At 45.9% G+C, this 11,536-nt stretch overlaps 1 protein-coding gene across 1 annotated transcript in view; it reads left to right on the forward strand.

Moving 5' to 3' along the window:
• The window catches only part of LOC311132918 (slit homolog 1 protein-like), a gene marked incomplete at its 5' end in the record, with an annotated part of 150,045 nt that extends 140,279 nt beyond the window's left edge, over nt 1-9,766 (forward strand). Inside the window, 12 exons of the mRNA XM_084166303.1 lie at nt 4,161-4,324; nt 4,526-4,650; nt 4,990-5,227; nt 5,344-5,437; nt 5,920-6,057; nt 6,377-6,626; nt 6,908-7,038; nt 7,216-7,418; nt 8,504-8,792; nt 8,962-9,173; nt 9,324-9,356; nt 9,475-9,766. Of these exons, the coding sequence (XP_084022429.1) occupies nt 4,161-4,324; nt 4,526-4,650; nt 4,990-5,227; nt 5,344-5,437; nt 5,920-6,057; nt 6,377-6,626; nt 6,908-7,038; nt 7,216-7,418; nt 8,504-8,792; nt 8,962-9,173; nt 9,324-9,356; nt 9,475-9,713 (2,116 nt within the window). The 3' untranslated portion in view covers nt 9,714-9,766. The remainder of the gene's footprint in view (nt 1-4,160; nt 4,325-4,525; nt 4,651-4,989; nt 5,228-5,343; nt 5,438-5,919; nt 6,058-6,376; nt 6,627-6,907; nt 7,039-7,215; nt 7,419-8,503; nt 8,793-8,961; nt 9,174-9,323; nt 9,357-9,474) is intronic.
• Between the last annotated feature and the right edge of the window lie 1,770 nt (nt 9,767-11,536).

Below are 11,536 nucleotides of genomic sequence, written 5' to 3' on the forward strand. Positions count from 1 at the left end.
ATACACTTTTCTAAAGCAACACCAGCATCAATAAAAGGTATCACATATAAACAGAACCATCTTGTTTGTTACCATCTGATTGTCCCTTACTGTTTCACCCACTTTCTGAAGACTAACCACACACACACACTTACAGTTGAAGTCGGAAGTTTACATACACTTAGGTTGGAGTCATTAAAACTCGTTTTTCAACCACTCCACAAATTTCTTATTAACAAACTATAGTTTTGGCAAGTCGGTTAGGACATCTACTTTGTGCATGACACAAGTAATATTTCCAACAATTATTTACAGACAGATTATTTCACTTATAATTCACTGTAGCACAATTCCAGTGGGTCAGACGTTTACATACACTAAGTTGACTGTGCCATTAAACAGCTTGGAAAATTCCAGAAAATTATGTCATGGCTTTAGAAGCTTCTGATAGGTTAATTGACATCATTTGAGTCAATTGGAGGTGTACCTGTGGATGTATTTCAAGGCCTACCTTCAAACTCAGTGCCTCTTTGCTTGACATCATGGGAAAATCAAAAGAAATCAGCCAAGACCTCAGAAAATAAATTGTAGACCTCCACAAGTCTGGTTCATCCTTAGGAGCAATTTCCAAATGCCTGAAGGTACCACGTTCATCTGTACAAACAATAGTACGCAAGTATAAACACCATGGGACCACGCAGCCGTCATACCGCTCAGGAAGGAGACGCGTTCTGTGTCCTAGAGATGAACGTACTTTGGTGCGAAAAGTGCAAGTCAATCCCAGAACAACAGCAAAGGACCTTGTGAAGATGCTGGAGGAAATAGGTACAAAAGTATCTATATCCACAGTAAAACGAGTCCTATATCGACATAACCTGAAAGGCTGCTCAGCAAGGAAGAAGCCACTGCTCCAAAACCGCCATAAAAAAGCCAGACTACGGTTTGCAACTGCACATGGGGACAAAGATAGTACTTTTTGGAGAAATGTCCTCTGGTCTGATTAAACAAAAATAGAACTGTTTGGCCATAATGACCATCATTATGTTTGGAGGAAAAAGGGGTAGGCTTGCAAGCCGAAAAACACCATCCCAACTGTGAAGCATGGGGGTGGCAGCATCATGCTGTGGGGGTGCTTTGCTGCAGGAGGGACTGGTGCACTTCACAAAATAGATGGCATCATGAGGAAGGAAAATTATGTGGATATATTGAAGCAACATCTCAAGACATCAGTCAGGAAGTTAAAGCTTGGTTGCAAATGGGTCTTCCAAATGGACAATGACCCCAAGCATACTTCCAAAGTTGTGGCAAAATGGCTTAAGGACAGCAAAGTTAAGGTATTGGAGTGGCCATCACAAAGCCCTGACCTCAATCCTATAGAACATTTGTGGGCAGAACTGAAAAGGCGTGTGCGAGCAAGGAGGCCTACAAACCTGAGTCAGTTACACCAGCTCTGTCAGGAGGAATGGGCCAAAATTCACCCAACTTATTGTGGGAAGCTTGTGGAAGGCTACCCGAAACGTTTGACCCAAGTTAAACAATTTAAAGGCAATGCTACCAAATACTAATTGAGTGTATGTAAACTTCTGACCCACTGGGAATGTGATGAAAGAAATAAAAGGTGAAATAAATCATTGTCTCTACTATTATTCTGACATTTCACATTCTTAAAATAAAGTGGTGATCCTAACTGACCTAAAACAGGGAATTTTTACTAGGATTAAATGTCAGGAATTGTGAAACTGTATTTGGCTAAGGTGTATGTAAACTTCCGACTTCAACTGTACGCACTTACGCACACACACACACAGAACTTACACGCACACACACACTTACGCACTTATGAGCACATGCAAACACACACACTTACGCACTTACGTACATGCACACACACACACACACACACACACACACACACACACACACTCACACACAGAGAGGTGGTCTGGGCTGGTAGTGTGTGTGTCAGGGGATGGTGGCTAACAGTAGTCCGTCAGTAGAGCTGTTTGGTGGGCTTCACATCTGCCAAACTCCCCTGGTCAGTCACAGAGCTGTGGTAATGCTACACACAGACCCTTCCACTGTCTCATTTCCATGTGACATCTCCAAAACAAACACACACACATATGTACAACACACACAGACAAACACCTTGTAGGTTTAATAACATTCTTCACAGTCTGTGGGCTTTGAAGGGAGTTTTGGGAGTGTTTGGGTGTGTGTGAGTGTGTGGTAGCATTCAAATCAAATCAAAATCAAATCAAATTGTATTTGCCACATGCGCCGAATACAACAGGTGTAGACCTTACAGTGAAATGCTTACAAGCCCTTAACCAACAATGCAGTTTTAAGAAAAAAATGGATAAGTAAAAAATAAAAATAGCAAATAATTAAAGAGCAGCAGTAAAATAAAATAACAGTAGCGAGGCTATATACAGGAGGTACCGGTACAGAGTCGATGTGTGGGGCACCGGTTAGACATGTCTGTCAGTATGTTTGTGTGTGTTTGTACGTGAGGTTGAAGCAGATCTTTACTCCCAGTGGGGTCCAGGTTGTCTGTCATGTCAAAGCCATCAGCTGTAAATCAATAGGCCTATCCATGTCAGGAGCACAGCGGGCAAGGGAGGAGAGAGGGATGGGAGAAGGAGAGAGAGGGATGGAGAAGGAGAGAGAGAGAGGGATGGGAGGAGAGAGAGGGATGAGAAGGAGAGAGAGGAATGAGAGAAGGAGAGAGAGGGATGGAGAAGGAGAGAGAGGGATGAGAGAAGGAGAGAGAGGGATGAGAGAAGGAGAGAGAGGGATGGAGAAGGAGAGAGCAGGATGGAGAAGGAGAGAGCGGGATGGAGAAGGAGAGAGAGGGATGAGAGAAGGAGAGAGGGGGATGGAGAAGGAGAGAGCGGGATGGAGAAGGAGAGAGCGGGATGGAGAAGGAGAGAGAGGGATGGAGAAGGAGAGAGAGGGATGAGAGAAGGAGAGAGTGGGATGGAGAAGGAGAGAGAGGGATGGAGAAGGAGAGAGCGGGATGGAGAAGGAGAGAGAGGGATGGAGAAGGAGAGAGCGGGATGGAGAAGGAGAGAGAGGGATGGAGAAGGAGAGAGCGGGATGGAGAAGGAGAGAGAGGGATGGAGAAGGAGAGAGAGGGATGGAGAAGGAGAGAGAGGGGTGGAGAAGGAGCGAGGGATGAGAGAAGAGGAAATGAGAGGAGAGAAGAGAGTGCAGTGAAGAGAAGAGAAGAAGAGAGGAATGTGAGGGGTATACAAGGGACGATAAGAGAAGAAAGGGGGAGAATACAGAGGAAGGAGGAGAGAGGTCTAGAGGCTTGTCTTAGGTAGAGAGAGGAGAGATATTGCAGGGAGGTAAAAAAAAAAAAAAAAAGATCTAGAGAAAGTTGTGGGGGTTCCTTGTCTTTGGCCTTCATTGATCCACAGTCAAGTGCCTTTCATGTTAGCAGATGTCAGATATCAGCTATTGAACTGGCCTGAAACATGAACCTGTGGTTCTGGGTAATGGAACAGCATCGATCAGGCAGTGTGTGTGTGTGTGACTATGCGTCACTGTGCCTGAATGCATGTTTTTTACAGCATCGATTCAGAAGTAGCCATGACTAGTTGTGTTAAGTTCCCTTTTAGCAACTCAATAACTCCTCCTTTGTCTACACTTTGCATCGACACTTCAACAACATTTGTTCTCCTTTCTCTACTTTAAAATGCCCCCCCCCCCCTTTGTGCAAACAACCTTTCAAGAAGCAGAGGCATAGCTTGTTGGTCCTTTCTAGAAGAGAAAGACTAAGGGGAATTTTCTGACCAGCCCGATTGACAGCCTGAATAGCCAACATCTATAACTGACCCTTACCTTAACTAACCCTAACCTTAATCAAACCCCTAACTTTAACCCTAATCCTAACCATACCCTTAACCTAATTAAATATTGTTTCTCTTTCTAGAAGTACAGTGCTGTAACAGTTGAGAATGTGGCTCTCTGTGTTATCTGAAGGACAGGAGAGACACCTGCTGGTCAGATAGAGCAACTACATCTAGTGAACCTCAGCCTTCATTAGACTCTGAAAACGCATCCTTCTTTCTGCCATGATTAATTGATTGATTGATTCCTCAAGTTGATTGGTGCCAACCCTCTGACTGACCCTTACCTGTCCTTACCCTTAACTTCTGACCCCTCTCCCTCAGGGCTATTGGTGCCAACCCCCTGTACTGTGACTGCCGTCTACGTTGGCTGTCTGACTGGGTGAAGACGGGGTACAAGGAGCCTGGCATAGCCCGCTGTGCCGGACCGACGAGCATGGAGGGCAAGCTGCTGCTCACCACCCCTGCCAAGAAGTTTGAGTGCCATGGTAAGATGGATTAATTCATTTTGTTTAATAAGGAACCAGAGAAGGGCTTAGCGGTTCTCTCAAAAATCTATCAGCTTTTCAGTTTTCATCAGTCCATGTCCCATGCTAATTCTTGTGTAGATCCAGCTATACTGTATACTTCAAAACTAAATGAACAGGAAAGGTAAGCATCATCTAAAATAATAAAATGTGCATGTATAGGTGAGGTGGACAGTGACGTCCTGGCCAAGTGTAACCCGTGCCTGTCCAGTCCGTGTGTCAACCAGGGGATCTGTCACAGTGATCTGGTGGAGATTTACAGGTGCAGCTGTCCTCCTGGATTCAAGGTGAGATCTCACACTAACCCTTTACCTTCTGACTGAGCATGCTTCTGTTCCAGCCCAGCTCTAACACTTACTTAGGCCTATTTAGTTATCGTCTTTGTGGCTGTTGATGTTCGTGACAAGACCTCTCCACTTCTAAAGCCTGTTTTCAGGATGTGCAGGGTTTTGTCCCAGCCTGGCTTTAACACACCTGATTCAATTCATGAAAATTAATTAACTTGAAATTCAATGACACGCATTAACTTGATGTGTTGATGAGTGTAATCAGTTTGTTCACAGACACAGTAGCTCTCCAGGAACAGGGTTGGTTGGTGACCACTGCTCTTTTCTCTGTGTCTGCAGGGTAGGAGCTGTGAAACTGCTCTGAACGCGTGTGTCAGTAACCCCTGTGCCAATGGGGGCACCTGCCTACTAAACGAGGAGGAGGAGGGGGCATACAGCTGTACCTGTCCCCTTGGCTTTGAGGGTCCTACCTGCCAGACCAACATTGATGACTGTGAAGATAACGACTGTGAAAACGGAGCTAACTGTATAGATGGAGTCAACAACTATACCTGCCTCTGTCCTCCTTACTACACAGGTAAGACATTTACATATTCCACTAGACCAGCCTATCACTGTTGAGTGGGCCTATCATGGTTGACTTTTCCATCCTTTGCTTTACCTTGCTATGTAAATGTATCTCTCTCTCTCCAGGGGAGATGTGTGAGGAGATGGAGGATGTGTGTGCTCCAGGTCTCAGTCCGTGTCAACACCAGTCTACCTGTCTCATCAGCTCTACTGGACCTCAGTGAGTACACAATGTCAACCTGTGTGTGTGTGTGTGTGTGTGTGTGTGTGTGTGTGTGTGTGTGTGTGTGTGTGTGTGTGTGTGTGTGTGTGTGTGTGTGTGTGTGTGTGTGTGTGTGTGTGTGTGTGTGTGTGTGTGTGTGTGTGTGTGTGTGTGTGTGTGTGTGTGTGTGTGTGTGTGTGTGTGTGTGTGTGTGTGTGTGTGTGTGTGTGTGTGTGTGTGTGTGTGTGTGTGTGTGTGTGTGTGTGTGTGTGTGTGTGTGTGTGTGTGTGTGTGTGTGTGTGTGTGCGTGCGTGCGTGCGTGCGTGCGTGCGTGCGTGCGTGCGTGCGTGCGTGCGTGCGTGCGTGCGTGCGTGCGTGCGTGCGTGCGTACGTGCGTGCGTGCGTGCGTGACTTGAAGATGTGTGTTGGCACCCATACTTAATGCCTAGGCTTAAGCTCAGTGGGCTAACGTTAATGCTAACGTTGTGTGTGTGTTGCAGGTGTGTGTGTTCTCCGGGCTACGTCGGTGATGACTGCAGTGTGGACTATGATGACTGTGAGGAGAATCGCTGTCAGAATGGAGCTCAGTGTGTCAACCAACTCAACGGATACTCCTGCTCCTGCCTCGACGGCTACAGGTGAGGCATACACACAAACCTTAGAACTCACACACAACTTAGAACTCACACACAACTTAGAACTCACACACAACTTAGAACTCACACACAACTTAGAACAGTATCAAGCCATCCGTGCTATAATATGTATTGGGTACCACTTCTTCTTATCAGCTGGGAAATTTCTAACATCTGTGCATCTGTCATTTGGACTTACTTCTCTCTCTCTCTCTCTCTCTCTCTCTCTCTCTCTCTCTCTCTCTCTCTCTCTCTCTCTCTCTCTCTCTCTCTCTCTCTCTCTCTCTCTCTCTCTCTCTTCCCAACCCACGCCCTCCCGTAGTGGTCAGTTGTGTGAGGTGCCCTCCTCCCCGCTGTCTCTGTGTGACCTGGCAGACTGCCAGAACGATGCCCCGTGTGTGGAGCGGGCAGGCCGGGCACTGTGCCAGTGTCTCCCTGGGTTCGGAGGGCCTCGCTGTGAGAAGCTGGTCAGCGTTAACTTTGTAGACAGAGACTCCTACCTGCTGCTCTCTGACCTCAAGAACTGGCCCCAGGCTAACATCACACTGCAGGTATCTAACATCTCACTACAGGTACTGTAACACACACTCACAGTGCACACACACACATATACACACACACAACTTATACAGTGCAGGTACTGAATCAGCAATTCAACAGGCATGTGTTTAAAATCCATGCATGTACAGTAACTTGGACTTTTGGACTGTGATGTCAAAGAGAAATTTGCAAGAAGATTTGAGTTATGTACGAGGATCTCAAGTTAACATTCAGTCTTTTTAACTAACATAGGACATGATGTCATATCATATCATTACAATACATGCTATTATATTGTGATATCTGCCCCCAGGTGTCGACAGCGGAGGACAACGGTATCCTGCTGTATAATGGGGACAACGACCACATCGCCGTAGAGCTGTTCCAGGGTCACGTTAAGGTCAGCTACGACCCTGGCAGCCTGCCTGGACATGCTATCTACAGGTAAACACACAAATAAGGACACACACATATACATAAGCTCAAGAGTAACATTTTAACAGCAACCAAATGTTTAATAAATGTTTGTCCTCCTCTCCTCCTCTCTTTTCTTTGTCTGTCTGTTTCTTCCACTCTCCCCTGTATATTTCTCTCTTTCTCCCTCCCTCGCTCTGTCTGCAGTACTGAGACGATCAACGACGGTCAGTTCCACACGGTGGAGCTGGTGACCATTGACCAGATGGTGAACCTGTCCATCGACGGGGGTCTCCCCACCACCATGGACAGCCTGAGGGGGGTCCGGCCCCTGAACGGGGAGGCTCCGCTATACGTGGGGGGTAGGGGCCCTCTCCAGAACACACCTACTTCCTCCTCCTCTGCTGCAGGCACTACAACTACTACACTACTGTCAATGTCACCACCCCCACCGCAACCCAACCCCAATCCACCACCCACCACCACAACCAACCCCCAACCCCAACCACCCTCCCCATCCCAAAACCCCAACCACCGCAAGCGAGCCATATCCCGACCCAATCCTGCAACGTATCCAACTACACCCAGTCCATCCCCCACTACGACTGTGTTTGTTAGAACTCTCCAGCATACAAATACACACACACACACACGCTTGCATACACATATACTGTAAGTAAACACACCTATAAAGCCACACACTCCTGCCTGACGATGGTGTTATTACATATAAACCCATGCACATGTACACAATCAGCAACACAATGTACTAATATAGTGCGCAACAGTAAAGCCCCTGTCCCTTGGCCCTATGAGCATCACCCCTTAATGCCCACAGTATTCCAGATACATACAGTATTCCTACCGTATAATACATCGTATATAGTCTTTCATTCTATTTCACTCCTATAGGTCCCTATCTCTGTCCTACCAGACACAGTCTTCACTCTGGATATGTGACGTGGTTTATTGGCATGGATCATGATTTTCCTGGTTTCTTTTCTTCACCTTATACTCTGTAACCCGACTAGTCGTTCTTGGTATCAACGCATTGAGTGTTGAAACAGAATTGATCTGATATCAGAAATGCCTGTGTGTTCAGAGTATGTGATGTCTTGGTGATGTGCTGTGCTGTACTGTACTGTGGTGTATGTTTGTGGCTGTATAGAAGAGTCAGCCAATACCCCTTCTCCTTTTCACTGTCCTCTGTTTCAAAGACGCTGTGCCTCATATACTGTTGTTTCAGAATTGAATTAGTGTCCAACCACTATTATATCAGAGAAACTCGTGAATTGAAAATAGTCAAATGTAAATAATTTAATTTGATCTATCCAGTTGCATACGGCTCTTTGAAAAAGCCTCTTCCTTCATTACTTCCATATCAGTCCCTTGTTAACTGTTTCTCTGTTCTCCTGCTCTCCACTCTCATACATCTCTAACCAACACCTCCCTTCTTCCTCCTATCTCTATCCTCCCCCTATCCTCCGTCTCTCAGGTATGCCAGTGGACGTCCACTCGGCAGCCTTCCGGCTCTGGCAGATCCAGAATGGCTCCAGTTTCCACGGCTGCATCCAGAACCTATATATCAACAACGAGCTGCAGGACTTCACTAAGACCCAGATGAAGCCGGGCGTGGTGCCAGGCTGTGAGCCTTGTAGGAAGATCTACTGCCTGCATGGTATCTGCCAGCCGGACGGGGCACAGGGACCAGTCTGCCACTGCCAGCCTGGCTGGAACGGACCACACTGTGACCAGCCGGCCACCAACCCATGCCAGGGCAGCAAGTAAGTACAAACTCGCTGGGGTTATGATGATAATGCATTGCATTTCAACTGGTTTTCACTGTGTATCAAATTGCAATTCATATGAACAGTTTGAGACAAGTATTTACTAATGTTCAACCCAAGCCTCTTAGTCTTAGCTGTCTGATTGATTTATATTCCCTCTCCCCAGGTGTGTGCATGGCAAGTGTATTCCCCTGGACCTGCAGTCCTACCGCTGCGAGTGTGTGGAGGGTTACCGTGGTGCCCTGTGTAACCAGCAGGGGGAGCTGTTTAACCCCTGCCGCAGCCACAACTGTAAACACGGGCGCTGCCAGATCTCTGATACAGGAGACGCCTACTGCGACTGTGAGGCTGGATACACTGGAGAGCTCTGTGACGCAGGTAGGAGACACACACACACATTACTACTGTGGATACACCAGAGAGCTCTGTGATGCAGATAGGAGATAGTTTATCTTTCTCAATGTGGACTGTCTGGCATCCTAGTTTACTTAGCTTGTCTCTGTTGTTGCTTGTCTTTGATACCAACAGACCAAGAGGTAATCCAGCCTAAACCAACTACAGGTACCCATGAAAGGATGATTTTGTGTCTGAAACGTTTAGCATTTTTTTGTTTATCAAATGTTGTTAAAATGTATCATACCATAGTCTCAGAATATCTTTATTGTTCCTCCATCCACAGAGTCAGAGTGTCGAGGGGAGCCCGTGAGGGACTTCTACCAGGTGCAGCGTGGGTACACCATCTGTCAGACCACACGCATGGTCTCCTGGGTAGAGTGCTCCGGCGCCTGCGACACGGGCGCCTGCTGTGCCAGCCAGCGAATGAGACGCCGGAAATACACCTTTGAGTGCAGCGATGGAACCTCGTTCAGCGAGGAAGTGGAGAAGACCATCAAGTGTGGCTGCATTGGCTGCATGTAGCACGCTTCACACAAACCTGCTACCGCCGCTGCCAAGCGCACCAGAGAGAGAGCGAGAAAGCGAGAGAAAGAGAACCAGAGAGGAGGAAGGAGTAAGAGAACGAGAGAGTATAAAGAAATATATATAAAAACCTCTATCTATATATTATGGACAACAATGTTTGTAAAATAGGACATTTCCTCCCCTTCCATGGGTGTGTGACGTACAGAAACACAGAGAAAACAAACATCAACAACAACATGGAGAAGTGTGAACAACAACAACAACAACAACCAAACCATTGTATCTGCAACATTGTTTTGAAGGGTTCTAGAGATGTTGAAGGTGTTACATTCAGAGCAAGGCATCAACCAACCCCTTATACACACATGGTCTAAACCTTTGTCCCCTTGGCTCATCCATCCATTAGGCCTCAGATAGCCTAACCACCATCTGCTTTCTTTGCTTCCTGAAGGCAGTATGTGTAATATGATGTCCAGCCTGGTCGGGGTGGCAGGCGGGAAGAGGTACAAAGATATAGAAAAACAGACAGAGGGAGGAGAGTAGAGTTGGGCTGTGGTTAAGTTTGGTTAGGCAGGGCAGGACTGGGCTGAGCAGGAGTTGGGCTAGGGCTGGAACTGGGCTGTAGCGGGCTGGTATAAGCTAGCCTGGACTGTAACTGAGTTGAGCTGGGTTAGGTCGGGTTTAGATGGGCCAGATTGTAGTTGAGCTGTGCTGAGCAGAGCTGGTGCTAGGTCGGGCTATATCTGGGCTAGGCCGATTTCTTATTGGACTCTATCCTGGAGTATTTAGAACAAGAGATGTCCATTCTTTTCATTACTGAACAGACCACTGCACTGAATACCAGCACTGAGAATCACAGTCATTTGCCCTTCACAGCACATACACAACACACACGCACGCATGCACCATACTAGAAGACGGTCTTATCTGAGCAGAAGGGTCGTTCCATTAGAAGCAGTCAGAAGGGGCTGTCAGATACACATTGTGAGGCAGGTAGACCTTCCATTCCCCTACAGTAGGCTATAAGCTATACCCCCACCTGGAGCAGGCAGTACCCGGTGGATACCAATCCCCCAGCATGCATTGCCTCAGGATGATTTGCATAAGCCCTCCCCCTTTGAGCAGGAGGATGATTAGGCCCCTCCCCTCAATGCCTGCAGTATTAAATGTGTGCAAACTGTTGCATGTGAGAAGTTTGCAAATGGATATGTAGAGCTTTTTATTATGTTTATTATTACGGAACAAAAAGGTTCAGAATATTTGTTTTGTTATGTCTAATTTCAATTATTTGTTTTGCATTGTTTTGTTTTTATTTTTTATTATATTTTGTTTTCTGATGTAACCTAACACCTTTAGCCCTCTCTTTATACAGAAAAGCCTAACAGATTCTAATATATATATTTGTATTTCATTTTGGTATAGTATTTTTATATGTTAAAGAGTAAATCTTTGTTTTCTGGAAGCTTCTATTGGAACAGGCAGGATGGCATTTGATTGGTTCCCTAGCTGTTTTTATTTGTTTATTTCACTTGCTCAAACAAGGTAGTTTGTAATTGTCCAAAACAAGGTAGTGAATGGTTGGCCTTGTTGTGTAGGCGGCAGTATTGATGTAGAAACATGTTTAATATTGTATATGTTGTCTTCCATGTGAATATGACATCTAATTCATTTGAAAGTCTGTGTGCTGTTTTGTTTGATTTTTTATTTATTTTATCTTAAAGCTTTTTCTTGTAGAGTATAAAAGGCATAATAATTGTCGCTGATTTTCAACAAAATAAAATAAGAAAAAAAAAGTTAAAATAAATACTAGTGTAACAAAA

This window comes from Coregonus lavaretus, assembly GCF_964263955.1.
Source record: "Coregonus lavaretus genome assembly, chromosome: 1".
In the NCBI taxonomy this organism is placed as follows: Eukaryota; Metazoa; Chordata; class Actinopteri; order Salmoniformes; family Salmonidae; genus Coregonus; species Coregonus lavaretus.